General features: G+C 43.0%; 2 protein-coding genes across 3 annotated transcripts in view; both read left to right on the top strand.

Annotated features, from left to right (window-relative positions):
- Positions 1–6,506, top strand: part of prkcg (protein kinase C, gamma) — a 35,872-nt gene extending 29,366 nt beyond the window's left edge. For both annotated transcript variants that reach the window (XM_084357677.1, XM_084357678.1), the window contains exons 14-18: positions 98–236; positions 2,204–2,284; positions 2,478–2,585; positions 3,140–3,280; positions 4,148–6,506. In XM_084357677.1, the coding sequence (XP_084213803.1) occupies positions 98–236; positions 2,204–2,284; positions 2,478–2,585; positions 3,140–3,280; positions 4,148–4,309 (631 nt within the window). In that variant the 3' untranslated portion in view covers positions 4,310–6,506. The remainder of the gene's footprint in view (positions 1–97; positions 237–2,203; positions 2,285–2,477; positions 2,586–3,139; positions 3,281–4,147) is intronic.
- A 3,211-nt stretch (positions 6,507–9,717) lies between these two features.
- On the top strand, positions 9,718–25,751 carry cacng7b (calcium channel, voltage-dependent, gamma subunit 7b). Its single transcript, XM_084357679.1, has 6 exons — positions 9,718–9,994; positions 15,015–15,210; positions 15,605–15,691; positions 17,805–17,945; positions 21,060–21,205; positions 21,947–25,751. The coding sequence occupies exons 2-6, from the start codon at positions 15,015–15,017 to the stop codon at positions 22,382–22,384; spliced, it is 1,008 nt and encodes a 335-aa protein (XP_084213805.1). The 5' UTR covers positions 9,718–9,994; the 3' UTR covers positions 22,385–25,751.
- Positions 25,752–26,013: the final 262 nt, after the last annotated feature.

The raw sequence follows: 26,013 nt of genomic DNA, 5'->3' as shown, positions 1-26,013 counted from the left end.
CACAGATTTATCATGTCTTTTGTAGCTAATGACTGTTATAAAGATGTTATCTATCAAAATGATTCATGCCCCTGTGATCAATCTCCTCCGTTCTCAGGGATCTAAAGCTGGATAATGTGCTGCTTGACAGCGAGGGCCACATAAAGATAGCTGACTTCGGGATGTGCAGGGAGGGCATGTTCGAGGGCGACACCACGCGCACCTTCTGCGGCACCCCTGACTACATCGCCCCTGAGGTACTGTACGCCAACGTCACGGTCCAGACTAACGCCTGAACTTCCCTCATTTGTTCCTCAGTTCCCTCATTTCCCCCTCGTCTCACCCCTCTCTTCACCCCTGTCTTCCCCTCTTCGTTTTCTTGACCTGTTTTGCAGCGCTGTGAGACGGCGACTTGCTTCACTGCAGCTCCCCACATCTCCCCCGTCCTCTCTGACCTTGTCAGCATTTTTGAATAATTAACTCCACATGATTCAATTAGCGGTGCTGTGTGCTTGTGCTATAAGAACGTTGCACAGAAATCGCTATTGCCCTTCAGAGACCTTGTATTACCAGTATTGCCTTTCTCCTACTGCGATTGACGTTTAAAGGGTCACTCCACCAATTTTATACGTTAAAGGGTCTTTACAGGTTTTGCTTAGTACTACTGCATATGTGAAAAAAGTGCCATAAAGCCCTTTGTGGCTCCAGAGGAAAGCTGCATGTGGGCTGTCAACTTTCCTCCAGTGATGTCGCTCAGTGGCGATGTTGTATTGTGGGTTATGTAGTCCACTGGTCCAAAATGCTGTTGGACTCATTCTGAACAGTTTAAAAACAAATCAAAACCGATACAGCGATACAAGAGATACCACCTTTTTTATTCTGCACATTCTTCTTCCTTTTCAAAACCTGGTGCCTACATTACCCACAATGCAACTTAGCCACAAAGTGACATCACTAGAGGCAATTTTGTCACATTACATGCAGCTTCGTCTTGAGCCCATGGATCTATAATACATCCATGCTTGAGCCACAAAAGGCTACAAACTACTTTTTCTCAAAGACCTAAATGCACTAGGCTGAGTTGCATTGTGGGTAATGTAGGCGCTAGATAAAAAAATAATGTGTGTTATAAAACATGCGATATCTCTGGTTCTGCTGTATCGATGTTGATCACTTGTTTTTAAACGGTCCATAAGAAGTCCAACAGTGTAAGACCCGTGAACTGTTTTTTAAAAACCCGTCACCTGCATTACCCACAATGCAACGAAGCCACTGAGTGACATCATTCGAGACAATTCACCAGATTACACGCAGCTTCCTCTGGAGCCACAAAAGGCTTTATACTACTTTTTTCCACAATGCAGTTGCACTCCATGAGACCTGTAAACACACTTTAATGTGTAAAATTTGTGTAGCGGCTCTTCAAGGTTATTAACTCCCCCGAGAGTCGCACAAACCACTGAAAACTAACTGAAGAATAATAGGATATTGTGACGATGCACATTTCAGCCGGAAAACGATGGAGGTGGTTTTGGTTGGCACTCTTTTGAAATGCAAAAACTGTAAGCTGTATATATTTACCTTACAAATTGTTTGAAAAATGTATGTGTACGCAGTTTTTCTCTCAAGTCATCCTAAACGAATTAAATTCCGAGAAAGAGTGAAGGCGACATCCTGCCTGTTTGGTTGGTGGACTTGTAGTAAACAGACAGAGAGAGAAAGAGAAAGAGAAGATGTGACTGTTGTGCATGTCTTTGATATTGTAAACCTTGCTATGGAACCCCTGGGTATTGACTCTCTTATGTAAACACCCATTGATTCTCCTGCATCTGCCATTTTGGAAGAGATACAATATATTTCCCCAGGGGCTGGGAATTGTTCCCTTGTGCACTCTCCCTCCCTCCATCCCTCTCTCTGCCCTGCACACACACACAAACACACACACAAACACACATACACACACCGGGGAAACAAACAAACACACAAAGCCAAAGTCATGTGCTGATTATTACTGAGCCCATTCATACATTTACCCTCCCTAATGCCATGCTTTCCCTTTCCCCCCCACCTCTGCTTTTTTGTCTCCGATAGCTGCGTATCATCCGAGCAGCCGACTGCTACAACTGCGCTTTCTCTCGCGCTTCCTGTCTTCTTTCTACTTCCTAATCTCCACGCTGCCATTCTTCCTCTTTATCTCCTCTCCTGTTCTCTCCATCCTTTTCAGATTGTGGCATATCAGCCTTATGATAAAGCGGTAGACTGGTGGTCCTATGGAGTACTGATGTATGAAATGCTGGCAGGACAGGTAACACTCAGCTTAATCCCAACAATAGACCTGTGTGCACACACACTTAAGCCTCCAGTACTTGTCCTTTGTAATCACTTCAAAAGACTTTCAAAAGAACGTTAATTTCAATGTATTTTCTTTCACTTTGCTCGCAGGGCCTCATGACTTCTTTGTTTCTTCTTCTCTCTCTCTTTCTATCTTTTCCTTGCAGCCGCCATTCGATGGTATTGACGAGGAGGAGCTGTTTCAGTCCATCATGGAGCAGAGTATCGTCTACCCGAAGAGTCTCACCCGTGAAGCTGTCGCTATCTGCAAGGGAGTAAGTCGCCCTTCATTTCGTTCTTACTCATAAAACTTTTACACACAGAAAATTAAGATAAATGCAAATCCGAAACATTAAAGGAAATTACATCATATTACATTTCTGAAATATATAAAAAAAAAGGTTAGCAAAACTTGAGAGCATATTACGTAACATTTCTGCATTATTAAAAGTCTAAAAACTACTAGACCTATGTTATATATTTTGTTAAGTTGTGTTTACATCATGTCATAGCTAGCTAAACACACTTACCTTTGTTTGTATTGCTCACTCTGACATAGATTTTCACACAGACATGACAGTTGTATCTAGCTTCTCATTTAACTCTCAGCGAGAAAGTGAAGAAGTGTATTTCCAAGAAAATCAACCTGTTTCTTCCAAATGAACACGCAGTCAATAAAATTACTTTGGAATACTATTTTTCAAATATAGCAAAGTTTACCACGTACGTTTTTGACAACTGCAACAAAAGCAAAACAAACAGAAAAACATTCACCTGTATCCCATGGTAACCATCGTATTTTCTACTTCTTCTCTTCACTCTTAACCAGCTCCTGACAAAGCACCCGGCCAAGCGCCTAGGCGCCGGAGAAGAGGCAGAGAGGGATATCAGGGAACATCCGTTCTTCCGCTGGATTGACTGGGACCGTCTGGAGAGACTGGAGATCCAGCCGCCCTTCAAACCCAGAACTGTCAGTTGAACAGATGGACTACACACTCTATAAACTTTATTTTCTTTCTTTCTTTCTTTCTTTCTTTCTTTCTTTCTTTCTTTCTTTCTTTCTGTCTTCCTTTCTGTCCTTCCTTGCCAGTCTCGTCCCTCCTCCCCCTCTCTTCCCTGTCTTTTCGTCTCTGTCTCTCGGAGGACACTTTTAGGGAATTGAAGCTGTCACTTTCTTCCATCTGTCTCCTCTCTCTTAAACTCCCACGCTCTCTCCCTCATTTCCCTGCATGCCTCCTGTCTAAGCTGTCCATATTGTGTTGGACATTTCATCCCCTCTTCTTCCCTCCATCACTCTCCCCCGTTCCCCTCTCTTTTCTCTCTTTTCTCTCTTTCATCACCTCCACTGGTTCCCAGAGATGGGCTCTGAGCGCTCACGAACAGACAGTCCAGTCATAATAGACGGGACCCTCTGACCTTGGGGTCCTGCCTACTCCGCCCATATGCAAATGTATGTCATCATTAGCCTGCCACACTCCAGTTTGCGGCCCTGATGGCCAATGGTGAGGTGTGCCTTGAGTGAGCTGAGTGTGCTCAGGGGTTAGAGGCCAGGCCCATTAGCCAAATGAGATTCATATCATCCAGCAGTAAGGCCGTCGTATGCTGTTAAGGAGCTGGAATAGAAGACGTGAGCAGATTTCCTCCAACAGTAGGTGTGGTGGAGAGCTCCTCAGAGAGAAAAGGAGGGTGTGGGCGAGAAAAAGAGAGAAAACGGAGGTGGTGTCTTTTTATAATCTGACTTTTCTTGTGTTGTTTCTTTTTTCAGGAGAATGATTCAATCAGCCTGAGCCACAAATATGTGATCATGCACGTTTAATCTGCTCTTCTTCTCCATCAGGGTGGGAAAAAAGGTGAGAATTTCGACAAGTTCTTCACGGCGGCTCCGTCAGCGCTCACGCCCTCTGACCCGGATATACTAGCGGCTATGAACCAGGAGGACTTCGAGGGCTTCTCCTTCCTAAACCCAGACTTTGCCCCATCGCCTCTCACCGCTGTTTGAAAACGGCTCCAACAACATGTGTCCCCAAACTCCCCTGTTACCCCACTAATAGCAGTTTTATAACAGGATTTGAACATGAGAACTAGCAGCATTAAAGACACCTCTCATAACCGAATTCTGACGTTTACATGGAAATGCCAAGACACCTTTATATTCACGCACTCTCTTTGATGTGTTATATCTTGATAGTCACAGAATATGTTGCAGCGATGCAAACAAAGCCAGTAGATTTCCATCTTAGAGTTTTTTGTAAGAATCCCTTAACTTGATATAAGAGTACTGTAGTATGAACCTGATAAATGACTCTCTTTTGCATGCAATGTTTTTAGAAATGGATTGTGTGACTCACTAGTTTTATAGCATAGATTACCCAAGAAAATATACCTGTATAACTTTGCAACCGACCATTTTAAACTTCTGATTAGAGTCATCTTGTGTTGTGAGAAGAATACGATTACATTCCCGAGTTTTTCTCATACAGCTATCCAGGCCACATAGTAAGCAAAACAAGTCACTTTTTAATAATTTTGCAGTTCATACACAGAAATAAAAATGTTTCTTTGCAGTGTGTTTACACACAGTACAGTAATTCAGCATCAGAAGCACTATAACGTGTCTTTCTAAGCATCTATCTCACTCGATTTGTGTGTGTGTGAGTGTTTTACCATGACGTAAACTGAGCCATAGCCTTTTAAACTGGCCTCCCTCAGAAGAGCTCAGACAGGATCCTCTGGCCTGGCCCGACCTACCAGTTTAACGTCACACCAGTGACCCCAGACGACCCAATGTGATGCTGAAACAACGCAGCGGGGACAGTTTATGTGACTGTTAATGTAGGCTATAGTGCTGCCTCACTCTGTTATCACAGAGAGAGTCGACACAGTCCTTTTATTCACATGTGAGTTTCTTTCTCTGTTATTCTTGAGCGAGCTGTGGAATTGGGCCTCACCACATCGTAAAATACAGCATCTGTGCTCCTTTACGACGTCCGACCACTGCACTGAAATATGTGTTTGCAGTCTAGAAAATATGCCTCTTAATAATGTTTTCTCCAGCCGAAACTAGAAGCTTGCACAGGTGCTTTATGACTTTTGTGGTGTATTCCATAAAGCTTTTTGCTGTGTAATGACGTACTCACGGCATTGATTAGGCATAATTAAAAGTGAGGCTCAATGGGACTGTTCAATACGTGGAAAAATATTAGCAGCACTGTCATTAAACATTATCTGAGCAGGGCAGGTGGCTGCAGACGTACGGTTTAATAGTCCCCCTTTTTTTTAGCGCTCTTATCTCACAAACCAGCTGCTCATGTCACATAGAAGTCTGTGTGATTTCCTTTCAAGCGTCTTCATGATTGAAGGGAAAGATGATTTTTCTTTATAATGATGACTGATCCAGAGGAGAAAAAGCCTTTAGGGTAACACATTAAAGTGTGTTTACAGGTCTTGGGGAGTATTACTGCATTTGTTTTGTTTTTTTTGTATTTCTTTTTTTCTTTAAAAGTAGTATAAAGCTTTCTGTGGCTCCAGAGGAAACTGCATTTAATCTGATTAATACCCACAATGCAATGTAGCCACTGAGTGACATCATCACCAGTGATGTCACTCTGTAGCTATGTTGCATTGTGGGTAATGTAGTCCACTGGTCTAAAACCCTGTTGGACTCATTACAGACAGTTTAAACACAAATGATCAAAATCAATCCAGCAGAGCCAGATGTATTTCACCTCTTTTATTCCACGTATTCCTCTCCCTTTTTAAAACCTGGCGCCTACATTACCCACAATGCAACTTTGCCACTGAGTGACATCACTGGAGACAGTTTATCAGATTAAACGCAGCTTCGTCTCAAGCTTCAAAAGGCTTTATTTTACTTTTTCACATATGCAGACGTACTCCACAAGACCTGTAAACACACTTCAATATGTAAAATTGGCGGACTAACCCTTTAAGTGCTTATCTGTGCGGTAAAAGTTCAGAGCCATTAATCAGATTACAGCTCAGTTTGTGTGGAGGTCAAACGTCACAACACACAACACTTCAGCACAATAGAGAATACAATCAATAATAGATAATACAATAGATGATTTATGCACTTCTGTATCTGTTAGTTGAGTTGTCTTCTGTTTTCATGTGCTGGAAAAGAAAAAAAAAGACGAACATGGAAATAAACTTAGTGTAAAAATGATGAAACGAGAGCAGTGAAGTGTTTCATTCTGTTGATTTGGTGCGAAGCCGGCGAGAAACAAACACGCACAGCCTCCCGCTTTGTCTTCTCCACACGCCTCTGTCTCTCCCTCTCTCTCTGTCACGCTCGCTCCCTCTCCCTCACTTTCACACATACTCACGCTCAAAAGTGCAATCTCAAGCATGTGCACACACGCATACACTGTTACACACACACACACACAGAGAAGATGCTGACCCCTCTTATTTACTGTGGTACTGTAGTTGTCGAACCAGCAAAACCACCTCTCAGGCATCTCACTTTCACTCCCTCCTCCTCCTCCTCTCCTGAAGCGGCCTCACACTCTCTCCTCCTTCACCCAGCCCCCCTCCAGCATCATGATGGGACTAATATCCCCATAGAGATCTCAGTTATAACAAGTTGACCTTCACATTAAAATCTCATCAACTTCCCATCTCCCTCTCTGCCTCCCTGTCTTCCTCTTTGTCTCTCTCCTTCTGTTTTCTCTCAGCGCTGCTCTGTAAATGCTTTACTGCGTTGTTTTATGTCATTCTCTATAAATCACTGTCAGAATTTACTGTTGTTGCCTTTATCTCTCTGATATACACTCCGGCTGTTGTCTCTTGATACGAGTACCATGTTTTTTTGTCTCGTCCTGGCCTCTGCATCAATACCATGAGCTGTTTTACACCCAGTTTATTCTCTTCTGATGGTGTTCGGGCAGACAGAGTTCAGATTGTAGTTTAAATTTTAAGTTTAAATTTAAATTTTACAGATTTCAGATGCCATAGACTTTTATTTTGAAGGTAGAACATGGCCTGATGTTCTCTGTGTTGCTTTAACGCCACAAAATCAAACAAATCATGTCAAGAAATGGTTTTTTTATGATTCATATAGATCCCTGTGATGATAAAATTAACTATATTATGGCCGACGACACCTTTTTAATAGTCTAATGTGTTTCTAATCCGTGATACAGCAGCAATCAGATGAATCCAACACCTGAATGATATCTTTAAGACAATAAAGCCACTTTTCTGAGCACATAAATCCCACTCGGTTTGTTTTTTTCGTCATGATGTCCACCTGATGTCGACTGCCTGGTGTTAAACTCCTCACCACAACCTTTACTCCAACCTTCATCCGCCTGTCTTCGTGTAACCCAACCTCCAGCGCTCTCCGGTCGGAGTTGTGTGTGCAGTCCATCACTCACTGTCACTGTGACATGATATCATCCCTCTTCATCACCGCTGCCTCCTCTTCCTCTACCTCCCTCGCTCCTCTCTCTCTATCTCGCTTAAATCTCTCTTCCTCACCCCCTCCCTCGTCCCTCTCCTCCCTCTCCCTCTCGCTCATGCCCTGAGGTCAGAGTGTGCTGTAGACTATTGATATCGTTACTAAAAATATAGGATTCCTCCACCAGCTGGCTAAAAATAGACCAAGGGACATGGACCACAGGAGACAAAAGGAGGAGGGGGGCAAGAGGAAGAGGAGGAGAGGGATGAAGAGAGGAAGGAAGAAAGAGAAGGAGGTTACCAGCTGTGCCATTTTTTACTCTTAGTGCATCTGCACTCATAATGTGGGGTTACATGAAAGTGTTGAATGAGGGAGATGACAGTGGATCAGCTGTGTTTTATGCTTCATATTTGATACTTGATACTGTAAATCTGTAAGTTTGTTACCTTCATCCCTTTTTTCTCTATTCTCTTGATTGTTTCAAACTGAGTTTTGCTTCACTGGCATGATTATTAGTATCGGCCAAGCATTTTGTAAGTCTATAAGCTCTGGGATATGAGTAAAATTATCAAAAAATGTAAGAAAACAGACAGGAAATGTTCAGGCGTTGACTTGGAAGCACATTTCCTATAAGTTTGTGCTATTTTGTGTTTTACAGATGATCGACAAGCTGATTATAAGAGAGTACGTGAGTAAATGTGGAATAATGTGCGACTCAAGCACACGGGAAATGATGAAAGTGCAGAAAAAAATCTAAGCAAACAGATGAGTAATTGTTTCAATCGGTCAAACATCCACTTAATATTACATTTCCTACACGTTTTTGCATTTTTTGTGTTTTACAGATAATTGACAAGCTGATAGTGAGACAGTAAAAGAGTAACTGTCAAAGAATTTGAGACTGTTGGACATGAAATATTATGAAAATTATGAATAAAAGGGCTTTAAAGATGTAAGAAAACAGACAAGTAAAGGTTTCAATCAGCCAAACATCCCCTTTATATCACAGTTACTGTAAGTTTGTGCAGTTTTGTGTTTTACAGATGATCGACAAGCTGATAAGACAGTGAAAATGTAAATGTGGAATAATTTGAGAGACGTGGACATGAGAACCGATGAAAATGTAGGATGAAATTGATTTAAAAAATGGGCTTGAATATGAAGAAGAGACAAGTAACAGTTTTAATCAGTCAAATGTTCACTTTAAAGCACATTTCCTACAAGTTTTTGCAGCTTTGTGTTTAACAGATTATTGATTATCTGTCATGGAGACTTTATGAAAAAGTACAAAAAAACCTAGAAAACTGACAAGTGATGGTTTCATCAGCCAAACGTCGACTTTACATCACATTTCCCATTAGTTATGGCAATTTTGTGTTTTACAGATGATCGGCACACTGATAATGAGGCACACAAACGTAAATGTGAAACAATTTGAGACTCTTATGAGAAATGTAAAATAAAATGAATAAAAAAGGTAACGTAGATAAAAAAGTAATGCTTTCAGTCAGTCAGATGTTCACTTACAGCACATTTCCTGCTAGTGGGTGTTTAACAGATGACTGATAAACTGTTGATAAGATAGTAATAATGTAAATGTGAGTAAACCTGACACTCACAGACGTGAGGAATGATGAATACGATGACAGCATAACGATTAAAACGATAGAAAATGGGTTTGAAACATGTTTGCACACTGCTGCACTACTGTCTCCACACTGAACAACACTGTGTGTGCTCTGAAACACGCACCGCACCACAGTACACCACTGCGACACTGCACAGTATCACTGTGACCAGAGACAAATGTGGAAAACATCATTTTTAAAAAAAGGATATATACGATAAGAGGAGAAGTAGTCGTTTAATATGCCCCCTCCCTCCCTCCCTCCCTCTGACTCTCTCTCTCCCTCCCTCTCTCTGACTCTCTCTCTCCCTCTCTCTCTCTCTCCCTCTCTCTCTCCCTCCCTCTCTCCCTCTCTCTCCCTCTATGTCTCTCTTGTAGCCAAAGTAGCTCGCTGAACCAATCCACCGCAGTGCCTGGGACAGATTGAGTGAAAGAGAGAGTGAGGGATTTAGAGGATGGGTAAGGGGGCTTAAGGGAAAACACACAGTATATATAGAGAGAGAGAGGCAGAGAGAGAGAGAGAGAGAGAGAGGGTGAGAGAGGGCGAGAGAGGGAGGGAGACCAAAAAATCCACCAAGCCTCCCCGCTGTGAGGTTTCTTGGCTACTGACGTGTGCGCACGACTCTCGTGGCAGGGTGAGTATCTTTTTCTCCTCTCGGATAACTACAGTTGTGTGTTTATCTTGGCAGTAATTGTGGCGATGACGCCTTTTCCGACCTGACTCAGTCGTTTAAAAATGTGTGTGTGCGTGTGTGTGTGTGTGTGTGTGTGAGAGAGAGAGAGACAAGAGTGTGTGTGATGACAGCTGCGAAAAGAGCAGCATTCATAACGCGTCCTCAAGTCGTGTTCAGCGTAAAAGACAGACGCTCGTCTCCATGTGAGGAAGGCGCACGGGACGAGCTCACTCACATGTTACCTGCCAGCTGCTCTTCGTTTGCTTTTTTTAAAAATTATCATTAGTATTATTATTGCCACCGTTTCGCCGCTCACATGTTTCTCTGCTCTGTTTATCATCTCCAAAACTCCGCGTGTGAGTGTGTGTGACAGCGGAGAGGAAGAGGAGGAGGAGGAGGAGGAGGGTTTCTGGACAATCCTATGCGCACATCACCTCCCTCACTCACACATGTACTGTTACACACAGATGCTGGTTTTGGGGAGGTTTCTTGTACATGCACGCAGTTTGCAGGGAGTGCGCTGTGGATGCTGAACTGTCCGGCTGCTCGGCTTTCTCCGTGAGAAAGGAGAAGAGAGAGAGAGAGAGAGAAAAAAAAATGGTGCGAGTTGTGCCGGAGTGTGGCTGCGCAGCTGAAATGCTCTGACAAATCAAACCCACCCATTGAGTCACGATATCTACGTTCATATGAAGTCATTTATTGCCTCTCACCGGCTCGTTTTCACGCGCAGTCAAGGTTGGGGGAGTTTTAGCACAGGTGTAGGCGCGTCCCCGCCGTGCGCGTCCACGTTGGGTACTCCTTCCATTTTTTGGGCCAAGGTCTTTCCCTGTGTTAACCTATATCTCCTGCATATACCTCTCCCTCTCCCTCCCTCTCTCTCTCAGCACCCTCTTTCCTCTGGTGCCTGTCTTCCCTGTGAGGCTGAGAGCTGATGTCAGTCTGTAGATTGTGACAGATTAGAGCGAATTAAACCTTTTGTCCCCCTTGTGGCTCCTATCTAACCAATTCAATTGGCTCATTACTTTCTGGGTGAGGGAGCTGAGGGGCCTGTCTCCGAGCGCTAAAATGGGATTGTTATCACAAATCTTTAACGGGCAAACTGATTTTTTTCGCTCAATCTCAATCTAAAGTCTACAATGGATGTGTCTCCACCGAACACGCCTCCAAATCGGTTAAAAAACCAGCAGGATTGTGCTTTGGACGAGCCACTCGGCCACATCCACTCATTTCTTCGCACTCCCTCTCCTTCCACTCTGGCTCGTCCTCCAGCTGCTGGAAGGTGTGATTGTTCATTCACCAGCCCTCTCTACACCCCTGGTCTTCCTCGTACCCCTCATCCCTCCGTGCTTTCAGTCGCTTCAGTCAGAGAGTTGTTTTTGATTTCACGGAGACTACTTCAAACTCTCTCAATCACACCGGCTCAGACTCTTGTCTGGTCCCAAGTGTCAGCAGCAGCCACTTTTGGGCGACAGCTTTTGATTAGAGAAGAGAAAAGAAGGGAAATTGACAACAGGGCAGCGACGACCTGGTCCGAAACTCAGGAATTCATACAAATCTTCAGTTGTGTCTCAGATGGGGGTGACGGTTTGTAACCTGCCACTTGTGAATCTTGTAGCTCTGTCTTTTGATTGTTGTCAGTCGTATTCCTTCTCTCACATCTGTCTGCCTCTCTCTGTGCTTCAACAAGCCCAAACTTGTCATTTCTCAAAGGATTTCTGTGATGCAGTCGTGCCTCGCTCACGAGAGGAGCACAGAAAGTGAGGCAACTTCTGTGGTGGTCACGTCTCACACGGTGACTGTCCAGATAAGACGAGGCCGAGCTTAATCCTAAATACTTCTTCACCAGAATGAAGATTATGACTGTTCAAAAGAAACTCTGCTCAAAGAAAAACCTGAAGAAGAGTGAAGTGCTTCTCGTGATTTGGACATTAAAGGGACACTATGTCGTGTTGGAGAATAAATTCAAATTCAGAATTGTAGGTAATAATACAAACTCAGACATATTTTGTTTCTCCATAAGTGAATAAACAAGCTGTTCTCAGAGGAACATACGGTCCCCAGAACACTGTTAGAAGCTAGAAAGGTGGCAGGGTCCGCCAAACGTAAACAAAGTAAAACAGTGTGAAATTGTGTTGTCCTTTAAGGTCAGACATGAAAACAAAGAGTTTGTTTATTTAGTTTGTTTAGGCAAAAATCAGTCGATGAAGATCTTTCTGATTAAAATGTCTTCCCCAAAACTACGTAGTGCACCTTTAATTCGGTGTCTATCTTCTGTTGTCAGTGTGCCTGATAAATAGTCAATGTTTCGTTATTTGGGAGCATAAGCATGCTGTATTTTTACTACGTTTTTATGCAAACAGCTCCCTCCACAAGACAGTGACGAGGTCCAGAAGTTCACTTCTGCAGCGATGGGACGTGTCAATAATGTGGTTTTGAATGTGATTTACAGAAAAACATACGAGAACCCACAAAGACGGAGCTTAGCACTGCAGCACTGCAAACATTTCATTAATGGCGGTCAAACAGGCCCGGCCACAAGTATGCAAATAACAGCTCAGCACAATGGTGATCTGCAGAGGAAAAGCTCAAACATGCGTCTTCTCAGACCTTGAAGCAGCTGCGTTACATCAGCAGAAGAACATGCCTGATTTCACTCCTGTCAGCTGCTGCAGGAACAAGACGGTGAAGCTTGAGTAGTTGGATGATTGATCGCTCAAACTGGACAAGTGAGGAGTGAAAAAACATTTCCTGCTACGACAAATATCAATTATAACGTGACAGCAGGGGTCAGACTTTGGTGTAAAAGCTCCGTCCTGTCCACAGTTCAGCGTGATGAGAGTGAAAAACCTTTCTCAGGACTCGCCGGGCTGCTGTTCTCGATTTGAATGTCTGAGGCTCGAATGTCATTGTGTATTTACACCTTGTTCCAGAGCGAGCGCGTTCCTTCATGGGCATAATTGGGCTCTTCCAGTCAGTTATTACAGTGTCACATTTCATTTAAAGTGACTGTAGTGTACTTAAATGGCCTGCACAGTCTGTGAGGTGCTATTCACAGCAGGCCGCTGAGAGATGCCGTCATCATGGGCCAGATCCCGCCGACAGACTTAAAGGTGATCCTATTGTTCGAGCTGGTAGTGTCTAATTAAATGAGGTGGATAAGCTGTAAATAGCTCATTAAAAACCTCAGTTTGAACCGTTCAGCTGTTCACTTGTTTTCAGTCATTGTCACATTGTCAAGAAAAGATGTGTATGAGACCTCGGGAAGTTAATTACCACGTGACTCTTGATACATTTGGGTATTCAGCGGTTCAAATTAGAACATATTGCAAAAATACAGTTTTCTCAAGTACTTTTCTTAATTAAAGAGCCAGAATGTAACTGTATGAAGAAAGATGATCGATTGTTGAGTCTCATTCCCAGATGGTCAAATACCGACTCAACAATCAATTACTTTCTTCTGAGGATAATTTTGAGGTACATTATACTTAACTTGAGTATTTCCATTTTCTGCTACAGTATATTCATGGTTAGCTACTTTATTCCATTTCTAAGGCAAGTATTGCAACGTACAAACCACATGTATTTTATTGAACAACTTCTTTTACTGGTTACTTAGTTTTGTTTAATAATACAAAATATAATCAACAAATAATAAGGAATGTAAAGTTATAGATTTAAATAAAACTTTATTGATAAATTCACTAACCCTAACCTTAACAATGATTTGTCTCCATAAAAATGTTATCCATAAGACCTTTGAAGGAAGGCTTCCTTTGAAAACATGTCTGCCTGCCTGTCTGTCGTCTGTGAGCACCTGCCCCTCAATCAGCTAGTTAGCCAGCATCTAACTAGCCAAATTAGCACAAAACATAACAGCTGAAAATAATCAACGCAAAAGTGAAACTACAAAGGAAGATATGAGGTCAAATAACAGGTCAGCTGCATGACAGCAATGATCCTCCCAGTGTAACGTGTTAAAACGCTGCATAACTCAACTCACTGAGGCTGATTACTGTAAACACTGACCCCACTCTGTGTTTTACATTCATATATGTGGTTCATAAACTAGAAAGCGGCCTATCACAGATATATCTGTATTATCCAATATGCACCAATATGTAACTTTTGGTTTTTAGTGATAATAATGCAGAAAAAAGATTCTTGGGGTGATTTAGAGTTATTAAATTCCCAGTGAGCACATTTTATCGTTAAACTGTAAAATATCCTGCATCTGTTACAAATCTTTGTTAAAATCAAGTTAAAAAAATGTGTATCGGCCGAAATATTGATATTATTTTACTCCCTAATATCAGTATCGGCATTGGGCCCAAAAATCAAGTATCGGTCGAGCTGATGATACCAAGGGTCCAAATGAGCAGATGCTAGTGGTTGAACAACACACGCACACGCGCACGCACACGCACACGCACACGCACACACACACACACACACACACACACACACACACACACACACACACACAAAGAGAAGCTCACAAATGCATACAGACAGCATGCTCAAAGGATTTGCACTGAAGTTTTTCCCAGTCAACCAGAACTAAGTCACAGAAAGACCATGTGTGAGTCACACAGGACCCCTCCTCCCGATCTTGATCTGTGTGTGTGTGTGTGTGTGTGTGTGTGTGTGTTTCTGTTATCTATCTCTCAGTTTTTTAAGTCCTTGCCTAACTTCAGCGGTTAGCATCATCTGTTGCTCCTCTCTGACCTTTCCCATGATTGGTCGCCACCGGATGTGTCACAAACGCATCTTTACCAATAACGAGGCGAGACAGGAAGATGGCCTTCAGCTGTTTGCATGTGTGCACATCACATGTCTGTCTCAGTTATTTCCCCCACCGTTCCTAACGACCTCCCTCTACGTGACCCCCTTCCAAATTTACCTTCATTTTTGTCTCTGCTGCTTTGACGTGCAACTCCTCTTCTCTTCTCACACCCTTCCCTCCCTTCGTTCTGCCCTCCAGATGAGTTCATGCAGCAGCCGTGCGTTGACCATCCTGTCCACAGTGTTTGGAGCCTGCGGGCTGCTGCTGGTGGGGGTGGCCGTGTCCACAGACTACTGGCTGATCATGGTGGAGGGCATCATCCTGCAGCAGAACCAGAGCATGGAGGTGAAGATGGCGCTGCATTCAGGCCTGTGGAGAGTTTGCTTCGTGGCTGGTAGGACGATACATGTTTAAATATTCTCACTCAAAAATGAAAGGATGACTGTAGAAGACACGTGCACAAACACACACACATACAAACAATGCTCCTGCGTGTGTGTGCATATGTCCACAACATCACAGCGACAAGCACACAAAAGCAGCCGAGTGAGAGAGCAGCGAGGGGAGAAAAGAGAGAAAGCGAGCTCCTGGCCTCTAGAATCATAGCTGTCACAAAACATGAGTGTTACCTGTGAGTGGGACTACAGAAGCCACACATGCTGTTTTTCTTTCTTTTTGTTGGTTTTGTTTTGTTTCTTAACGCATCACTGACTGTGATCCTGAAAGCGAACCCCAACATTTTCCTTCATTTCTCTCCTGTGTGTGTGTGTGTGTGTGTTTCCTGTCAGGATCAGAAAACGGGAGATGTGTTGCGTCGGAGTACTTCAGTGAGCCCGAAGTAGAGATCACCACTGAAAACACTGCAAACATCCTCAGTGAGTAAAACATGTGACAGCACATTATCTTCTGTGTGAGAGGCTGCAGACTTCCCCTGCTGGTTGGTTGTGGGTACTGAAATATGAACGTAGCATCAGGGCTGCAAGTGCCAGGCAACTCAAGGAAAATCAGGAGGGTGGTGAGAGCTAAAACTTACAGTTGGGCCAAAAGTAAACACCTTTTGTGTTGTATTGTTAAGATGCAAAATGGTGCTACGCTCCAATGTTTCCTTACCGACTCACCACAAAGTGTCACTCTGCTCAGAACCGTGGATCCTAAAGAGGCTTTTTAGTTCACAAAAATAACACTGATTTCTGATGTTTTATAGACTACACTATTATCAAGGAAAACAAATAACTTGCTGTCTAACATTACACTAATCAGATAAACTGCATTGAAGTAACTTATTTATTGAATTCTTTATTTCTCGGGGACAGTGCATATTAATCGACATTACTGTAAATATGGCAGAATTAGCCAAGAGGCTAGTTTTCATCTGTCGTTCCTGGTCTGGTGTAAAGTTAGCAACCTAATATCAAGAAACAAGTGACAAGTTTAAAGCCACAATCATCATGTAAGGCACGTCAATGACAGTAAAAGCAGGACAAAGACATGGGTAGCAGTAAAAGCAGAGCAAATTAGAGATATGAGGACATCATCCTCGTAAACAGAGATGTGTTTGTTGGAGAGGTTTACGAGGCAAAAGCAACCGTAAATTGAAAATGTGTTCTTCAATCCGGAGAATCATTTTCTAAAGGATCTGTCATGGATTTAATTCCATTTAAAAATATCAAAAAAGTTAAAATTCAAACTCACATGAGGAGTTGTCATTAGTTTATCATTCACAATCATTTTATTATTGCTTTTTTGAATAAGCGTGACTCTACATACAATATAAGACTACGAAACTCACTGATGTTTCTCTGTAATCTCACAGGTAGCTGTGCTCTCTCATCACTCTGTTTCTTATTGTTATAAAGCAAGTAGATGCTTCAGCATATACAATAAATCTTGTTGAAATCTGTCCATAACTTATACAGTTACTACTGTTGTAATACTGTTTACTGTTTCCCCATCACAGGCCAATCTCCACATAACCTAGCGTACCCTAAGTTAGGGCTGGCCGATATGGACTTAAAGTGATGTTGCAATACTTTTAGGCTTTATCACAATAAACGATATGTAGCTTAATATTTTGAAATCTCCTCCAAAGCACTTAATAAATGCTACAACTGGGCGACAGAATCAAATATATTTTTCACCAAATACCTCAATATCAGTGTCAGGACAATATTAGGCATGACTACTACTTTGAAAAAACATTAAAGGAGACATAATCTGCTCATTTTCAGGTTCCCAATTTTATTTTTGGGTTACTACTAGAACAGGTTTACATGCTTTAATGCACAAAAAGCACATCAGTTTTCTCATACTGTCTGAAATGCTCTGTTTTAGCTCCTGTCTCTTTAAGGCCCCTCCCTCCTGAATCCCCAGTCTCCTCTGTTTGGTCAGCTCACACACGCCTGAGCCAGGACCACTAACAACAACAGCAGCTGTGCTAAAGCAAGTCTTATGCGCCAAATTAGCCACTATAGGCATACATTATGCAAATGTGTGACATGGTGATGTATGTGATGTCACAAAGTCACAGAAGTAGAGGCGGGACTACTGACAGGGCATTTCAGGAGCAGTGTTTTCTGTGGGAGAGAGGAGCTTCTGTTGGTGCAGACTTTGGCCTTTTTAACTTTAAGACCTTTAACATGCACAATAATCTATGCAACACACTGAAGGTAAAGGAATAACATGAAAAAGCATGATAGATCTCCCTTAACACAATACATTTTTGATAAATAATCATCAGTAATGTCGATGTAAGGACTAAGCCGGTGAAGATAAGTATTAGAACATGTAGAAGAGTCCGGTAAGTTCAGCGAATGCAGCCTTTAAAACACTTAAACCACCACAAAAACAAAATAGATTCACATTTTACTGCCTCTGATTTCTTTAACTTACACTATTTAGGGTGCAGAGATGATGTCATTCACCCCTCCAAGCAGTTTTAGGACACATCCCATCAGCTCAGTATAACACCGTGACCTCTCCTCCCTACAGAGATGGTGCGGACAGCCACGCCCTTCCCGATGGTGTCGCTGCTCTTCGTCTTCACGGCCTTCGTCATCAGTAACATCGGACACATCCGGCCTCAGCGCACCATCCTGGCCTTTGTGTCCGGCATCTTCTTCATCCTCTCAGGTGGGACCCATTACTCATGTCCCGCTGTCATGTGTGTGATTGATGACGGCAGCACTGGCGTGTCCTATGTGTCACACATGAAGACGCTCCATCACGGCTCTATTTTTAGTGTATGATGCAGGTGTGGCATCAGGAAAGGTGACTCGATTAGTGAGAGTTGCCTGTCTTGCAATTATTTAGCTTCATGCGAGTGTTTCTTTGCATCCGCGTGACGCACAGAGCTGAAATGATGAACTTGGGATTGCAAAAACTGTGAAAATACACTGCAACATTCCCACAGCATCACGAGCAGCCCTTGCAGCTGCATCAGTGTAGTTAACCTTCTTGAACAGCAGGTGGCTGTAACGCTCCCGTTTCTCGCCCTCAGTGTGTTAATAGTAAAGACTGTCAGGAGCCAAATTGGAGCTCATGTTCTCTGCAGGCTGTTTCACTTGACGTGTTTGAGGAGGAAGCAGCAGCGCAGGGCTCAGAGGAGCATCAAGCCGAGGCTGCGGCGACAGCCCCGACTTGCAGTGGCAGGGACTCGCTGATAAACGGGGTTGCGGGATAATAAGTGTTATATAACAGGGGGGTTATATAATGTTTATAGGCTGCGTTGGAAGTGTCGCAGTGTTTTCCTTTATGAGGTATTTTGATAATAGGGTGATAACAAGGGGCAAGTGTATCAAATTGCTTTGCAGCGGTTAGATATTCTGCTGCACTAAGCCTCTCTCTCTCTCTTTAAACGCTGCCTTCCTCCTGCCCTCCCCTCCTCCCTCCTCCTCACCCTCAGCTCCTCAGTTCTCTTTGATTTTTTTCATTTCTCCCCCCTCTCAGTCGCTCTCCTTCCTCTCATTTCCTGCTTCGTTGAGAGTGTATTCCCTCAGTGTTCACTGTAGATGTGGTGGTGTTTGATATGAGCCCATTCTGCTGGCACCACTGACTCGAAGGCCTGGTGAATATTGCAGTTTGGGTCGGTCATGTTCTGGTTAATGTGGCAGAATTCAGTACAGCAGCAGCAGCAAGAAACACAGCATGGAGCCACAGCTGCTGGAGCACAGTCAGAGGTCGATGTTTTACCCTCTCTGTCTCTTTCTGTTAGACTTTTTTCTCTCTCTTTTATCTATCTTCAATATACACGTGTACTTGAAGGCACCTCCATTTCTTCCTCCTTTCGACTCACTTTCTTCTCCTCCATCTGCTCTCAGCGAGCACATGCATGCGTGTTTCCCTCCCTTTCCTGCTGTTACTTATTCAGACGAAGATGTACCTCTGCTGCATGACTGACAGCAGCATGGTTTCTGCATTTTCCACGCTTTTCAATTTTAAATCGACAACACACAACCTCTTAGCTGGCATTTATGTAAAGGACGTGACCACTTCACAACCCAGTGGTACATCTGAATGTTGCAGTGAAAGCTAAAAATACTCATTTTCTTGCTGCTTACAGCATGCAGCTTTCTCTGAATATTGATTCTTCGATGTCGGCCATATGTTGCATCTCATGCATTTAACATGTAGAAGGCAGGGCGGAGAGCATGTCAGTGTTCTTGGAGGAGAGGTGGGTGTTGCCTCGGGGTGAAAGAGGTTATTCTTTCAGTACTTCAGTTCTGCTTCTTCATGTAATAATTATATTGTGACTTTAACACGCTGATGTTGACAGGCATGCTGCAGCTAGAGCTCTTCCTAGATAGTCTTAAAAACCTTCACATTGTACTTCCTTTCAATCTTACCACGTCTTTTATGAACGTGCGTGCTCAGTCAAGTAATCAAAATATGACTTTACAATAAGACAATTAAATTAAGGGCACTTTTCTCTCGGGAAAAGTAAAGATTAGTTTAGATGAAATGAATATCTGCGGGCAGTCCTGTCTCCTAGAAACTACATTTTTATACTGCTAATGTGAAACAGCTAATCACCATAATGAGAAAATGTTTCACTGAATGTGTTTCGACCGGTTGAGGATGTGACTGGGACCGAAATGATTTCTGCTTAAATTAATGGATTTGTGGTTTGGAGTCAGTGTTCAGAACGAACCGGCCAAGTCACAAAATGTTCGCTCAGAACGATTCTGCCAGATTCTACAGAAGAGTCCAAATCTAATTTGGTTTCCTCTGCAGTATCCTGCGTTAGGACATCCGCACGAGGCAGCTGAAGCCTTGTTTAACTTTTTATGGTTATGTTTACGTACTTCAGTTTAGGGAAAGATGGTGGTCCTGGTTAGATATTCATAAAGTCAGACAGAATTTGAGGAATGTTATGCAAATGACCTCATACGATCACCGATTACATTACCTTAAATCGCATGTTGAAGACCAGTTAAGAAATGTGAAAGCCCTTTTCTTTTCTTTTTTAAACATTTTATTTATTTATTTTCCAGGTGTAGAAAAAGACAAAACATTTAGACAATTACTAAACAGAAATGTCATCCCTTTGTTCCCACCCCTCTCCCCAAAACAGGGTAGAAAAAGTGAACAAACAACAAAGAAAAACCAAAAAAAGAATATAAAGGAATAAATGTTTTATCTGAGCCCTTTTCAACACAAATGTCACCTACACCTCTTTATGGTTTGCGTGCTGTATAAAAAAAAAGCACCACTTGAAAAAATTGCAGCTGAACATAATCTAAGCAGAGCAGGTGTTTCCTTTCAAATGTATTTCAGCAAAATGAATTAATATACAGAGAAGAAGCAAAGACACTTATACAAAGTCCTTCCTGATAAACACACATACAGAAAGGACATAGAGGGATACAAGAGGCAGCCGAGCATGACAATCAGCAGGTCATCTCGACAAGAGGAAGCCACATGGAGTCGGATTAATTGCCCCCAGTGATGTCATTCAGTGGCTAAGTTGCATTGTGGGTAATGTAGTGTTACCAGTCTGGAGTTTATCAATCTTTATCTGTCACTATGATACATACACACTCTCTGGTCTCCCATCTCTTTAATAATGTTAGCATTTTTAAGGCTAATTGCCCTGCGTGGTCACTCCACATCCCGTCGCTCTCTCTCTCTCTGGCTCTGAAAGCCTCCACACACTGCTGCAGCCGTCTGGATCGCTATATAATGACCTCCGTATCGAACTTTCCTCCTCTCTCTGACTCACTGTCATTGTTAATGTGCCGTGTGCAGGCCTCAGTCTGGTGGTGGGCCTGGTGCTCTACATCTCCAGTATTAATGACGAGGTGATGAACCGACCGAGGGAGCCCGAGCAGTTCTTCAACTACCACTACGGCTGGTCCTTCGCCTTCGCTGCCTCTTCCTTCTTACTCAAAGAGGTCAGTATGAGCTGTGTGTGTGTGTGTGTGTGTGTGTGTGTGTGTGTGTGTGTGTGTGTTAGAGATGAAATAAATATGGATGAGAGAGACAGGGAGTGAGTGCATGTGTGTCTGTTGCATTGTGTGCGAGCAGGTAAGATGATGAGTATTCTGTTTGAGGCATCAATGGGTATGACGCAGGAATGCAGGGTGTGTGTGTGTGTGTGTGTGTGTGTGTGTGTGCGTGTGTTCATGCGTGCAGCCATGCGTGGTGCAATTCCATGTGAGTCCTCCGCTCATCTTCCCACCTCCCCTCCCCCCTCTGCTCCTTCTGCCTCTTCTTCCCATCATCAGCAGCACTGCTCTTAATGTGCTGCAGTGGACACTTCAGCGTGAACTAACCTCCTCCTCCTCCTCCTCCCCTCCTCCTCCTCCTTCTCCTCATCTTCTCTCCGCGCTCTCGTCTCCTTCTCTGTTTCCCTTTCAATCTGTTTCATACGAGATTAAAGGAACTTAAAGGACACCCTCGTCTTTCTGAATCCCTCCCAATCAAAAGCACCTACTTACACCTCTTCACTTTGTACATTCCTTTAAACACTTCTTGCCTATCAGTCACTTTTAATCTCATTCCCCCAACCATCACTTGTTACTCTCTCTTTGAAAATGTATTTGTCTCTCAACTCCATTTATTTATGTAACCAAATCCCTCTCTCCCTGTCGCATCTTATCTCCCCCTCATCTCCTCTCACTCACTGCTCTCAGGGGGCCGGGGTGATGTCAGTCTATCTGTTTATGAAGCGCTACGCCGAGGAAGAGATGTACCGCCCCCACCCGGCGCTCTACCGCCCCCGCCTGTCCGAGAGCAGCGACTACAGCGGCCAGTTCCTCCACCCAGAATCCTCCTGGCCCCCGCCAAAGAGAGGCCGCAGCACCTCCGAAGCCTCCAGCGACATCTCCATCCAGCTCAACCAGGCGCCCCCGGCTCCACCCAAGAGCAAGCTCCAAGTGGGCAGCCCGCCTTCTGGGTCATCGTCCGCAGGGAGCTACCAGATGCCCCCGCAGTCTGCTGGATACCCCACACACACCCTGACCAGGTCCTCACATCCCCAAGGGCAGGCTCTTCCCATGGCCATGCCTCCATCACCAGTACCTCCACCTCACTATCACACACACATGCACATGAGCGCCTCCCCCTGTTAGGAAGAGGGAGCATCCGGGAGGGAAGGAGAGACACTGTGACTCCTCATAATCATGAATACAGGACATTTAGATGACGGATGAGAGTGAATGCCGAGCGTAGAGCACAGATCGTGTGAGGGAGAGGTGATCAAACATAAAAAAATGTAGCGTTTGGAACAATATGGACCAAGGACAAAGAAGGTTTTGGAGACAGGGTTGTGAAGATTTTGCAGAAACTGAAAAATATAGACAGGAGAAGAATGGAAAATGAGAAGAAGGAATTCAGTTTGTTATGATGAAAAGAGGGAAAAAGTGTTTCCTAGAAAGACTTTAGAGGTTAGGTTGAGTGGCAGAGCAGATATAGGGGAGGGAGAGTGAGGCAGGAGGAGCGAGGGGCTGCGGTATAATACGAAGATACTGCAGTGCTGCAGGAAATTTGTATGCACTTGGAAATGTACAATGCAAAACACTGATCACAGAGACTGAGGATGCACATAGTTTTATACATGCATAATTCATGCCTACACATGGACTATGTCCCTTTTTACCAAAAGGTAAATGTAGTAAAATATATTCTGGTCTTCTCTGAATTTCTTACATCATCAACCCAGTTTCATAACTCACAATGTCAAAGGAGTGTTATTAATATTATTAATTAAAGATTATTAGTTAACAATAGCTATTCTGAAATGAGAACACTATGTGAATGTTGTAAAAAAAAAAAAAATTCAGACAGAATTGGATGATGTGCTGAAATATCATGAGGAGAAATCAACTTTATGTTTTACATATTTGTTTAAGATACAGATTTTTAACTTCTTGTACATAAAACTGCACACGAGGACTTCTCTATAGCTGTTGTAAATTATGAATGAAGCTTTGGCACAAGTCACATCAAGAAAATGTCTGACTCATTCTGCTTTGGATGAAGATCCTGCAACAGGCGTACTACAACTGACAACACACCCTCTGGATGCAGCGCGCGCTGGCGTGAAGGAGGAACCAGCCGAGGCTGATACGGCGGTCTGATGCCCTCTACTGGCCACCGTTCAGCACTGACCCCCGACCAGCCACCTGGGCTCAGTTCACTCCTTCTTCATGCGCTCTTCCTTCTCTCCTCACTGTGTGTCAGTCGACGGTGCAGCACAGATGAGGTGGAGCTGTTGTCAGTCCAGAGGTGGAGTCAGGATGAATGTCAGGAGACATTTAGGACTTTTCATGCATCGAGTTAATGCTTAAATGCTTTAAAGACTGGTTATAAGTATTTTTAAGCCTCAATGCTGTTTATATATCTGGAAAAAAAAATCACATGATGAAAGTATTGATTACATTTTCACGTACTGCTCAAGGGACAATACAACTGTTTGTGAGATGCAGGTCCTCTGTTTTTGACGATACACAGACAAAGTAGAGAGCGCAGCTTTAATCCCAGCATCTGAAGAAATATCTTTCTTGTGTTTAGGGCTACAGCTGATTTATCGATTTATCGTTGAAATGTCACAAAATACTGCTAAATGTCCCGCAGCTGAAGGTGATGTATTCAAACTGCTTGTTTTGGTCTACCGACAATTCAAAACTCAAAGATATATATTAAAAAAACAAGCTCAAAAGTACAGTACAAACACAGCTAAGCAAATTTAAGTCATTCTTGTGATTCAGTTCCACCTAAGCACTTGTTTTTGACTATTTTATATGCATTAAGTTAGTGTTAATAAAGAAATAAGGGACTATATTGAGTTTCTGCCCCTGTTACTCTCTAACAGAGGTATTTTGAGGTCACAAAGTGGCATTTTTTTTTTGCCAGGCGCCTCAATATTTCCTTAGAAAAACATGTGGTAAGTGCTCCTTTTCAGTGATATTGTTATCTAATTTAAAATGGACCATGTAGGACCATATGATGTGGACCCTTTGTGTTTTCCAGCCAATAGGGGCAGTTACAGGTCATCTGCAGGCTCACAGAGCTTCTGACAGCTGGAAGAAAAAAAAAGCGCTTAACCTTTCAACCATGTCTGTCCTTCAAATGGTGCGACAACAGAATTGAATTTGAATTGACTTTACTTTGGGCAAGACTTACTGTAGATAGTCGTTTAAAGATAACTGTACATACATTTCCAGGAATGGTAACGGGTCGAGAAGCTGGAACCTGCACGCGTTTAGCAAATTGCTTGGAAAATGACTAAAACGATGAATCTATACTCAAAATAATGTTTTGTTGAAGGACCTAATCATTGCAGCTCTATCCTGTACGGGTTAACATTGTTTAAACACATGTCGGATACTGTAAAGTGTGTCAAGGACACAAAGTTAGTCCTAATGATAAAAATGTTGCATGTTACAGCAGATATCAGACGGGTCAGAGTAGCACTTCCTCTAACATTGTAGCACATTTAGGGTGTTTAACCTACACTTTGCCATGCACTTTTCACCCAAAAAGGTTATATTGTGGTTTTTTTGTAGTATTTATTGTCAGATGCTCCAGAAACACTGGACAGTGTCTCCAAGATACATAATAATAATCCTGATTTTGAATTCTTCTGGAGACGAGCAGGACCTGCACATCAGAAACAGTCGTATTTAATCTAGAATAGTTACTTCTGTTTGTTTGTTTGAAGGCACGTCATGCAGAGATATATGTCAGTACGATATCTCTCTGTAATGAGAATCAAACCACCGTGTCATTGTGTAATAATGGCTGGTTTTCATTATCACTGTGATGCTGGAGAGAGGGAAACACACTGACGTCCTGCAGGAGATGTGTTGGATGGTGAAAACATATAGAATATATAGAGAGAGGGTGATATCATCGTATACTTTCGCCTTCATGCGGGGTTTTGTTGTCGACACCGCCCCGCTTTGTGTTTATGCAGTTGTTCATATTGAGGTGAAGCCCAGTGTAAGTGCCTTGCTCAAGGGCACCTCAGCAGTAGCTGTCGAAGAAGATCAAAGTTTTTCCCCCTTCATTTCCCGACCAACAATTATGTTTCCATCCCTCATCTGTAGGACCGTTCGATGATCATCCGTTGCCTCTTAAACTGCGGCAGAATTGCTTTCCCCTTTTTCATCTCCGTACCTCTTTGTTTTTCCCTCTCTACCCCCAGCTTCTTCTTTTCTTTGCCTCTACATGATTACATAAAAAGGGTGTAGCTGCGCTCGCTTCTGCATAAAGCCTAGACTTCTTGCACATGACCATCTTTGTAAAAGACAAAATGGGTAAAAAAAACAAAAACAAACGCTTTTAAACGCTTCAACGGAACTGATGCTGTATAATCTTGAGTTATATAATTCAATAGCAGTCGTGATAAGATCACTGTTCTTGAGAGTGTTTGACGTGTGTCACTCACTCTCCTCTTAAAACATGAATAAAACTTTCAACGTGGTTTAATTTCAACCTGTTTGACCTCTCTTGTCATCTGGATTTATGTTGTATGTTGATCTTTTTTTCCTATTTCTGCTAGAAAGGAGTCTGCATTTTAAGGTTAGAAGTGAAAAACAAGCCTCCATTTTGACATTAATTTGCACTTTTAATAACACGATCCATGACGAGAGTTGTTCTGGCTGGCGTCTGTGATGGAGAGAACAGTTGTAAGTGAATGCACACTGCACTGCGGTGAACCACTGGGTGTTAACCAGGCTCCCTCCTCAGTCACGGC

The sequence above is a fragment of the Pagrus pagrus genome (genome assembly GCF_965226575.1).
Source record: "Pagrus pagrus genome assembly, chromosome: 7".
Taxonomy (NCBI): domain Eukaryota; kingdom Metazoa; phylum Chordata; class Actinopteri; order Spariformes; family Sparidae; genus Pagrus; species Pagrus pagrus.
The sequence above is the reverse complement of the archived record's forward strand: the minus strand, read 5'-3'. Positions and strand labels throughout refer to the sequence as shown.

Excerpts from the sequence above, each read along its gene's own strand:
- cacng7b (XM_084357679.1), top strand. The coding sequence starts at position 15,015 with ATGAGTTCATGCAGCAGCCGTGCGTTGACCATCCTGTCCACAGTGTTT. Across the intron at positions 15,211-15,604 it reads GAGAGTTTGCTTCGTGGCTG|GATCAGAAAACGGGAGATGT; the intron begins GTAGGACGATAC and ends GTTTCCTGTCAG. Across the intron at positions 17,946-21,059 it reads CATCTTCTTCATCCTCTCAG|GCCTCAGTCTGGTGGTGGGC; the intron begins GTGGGACCCATT and ends TGCCGTGTGCAG.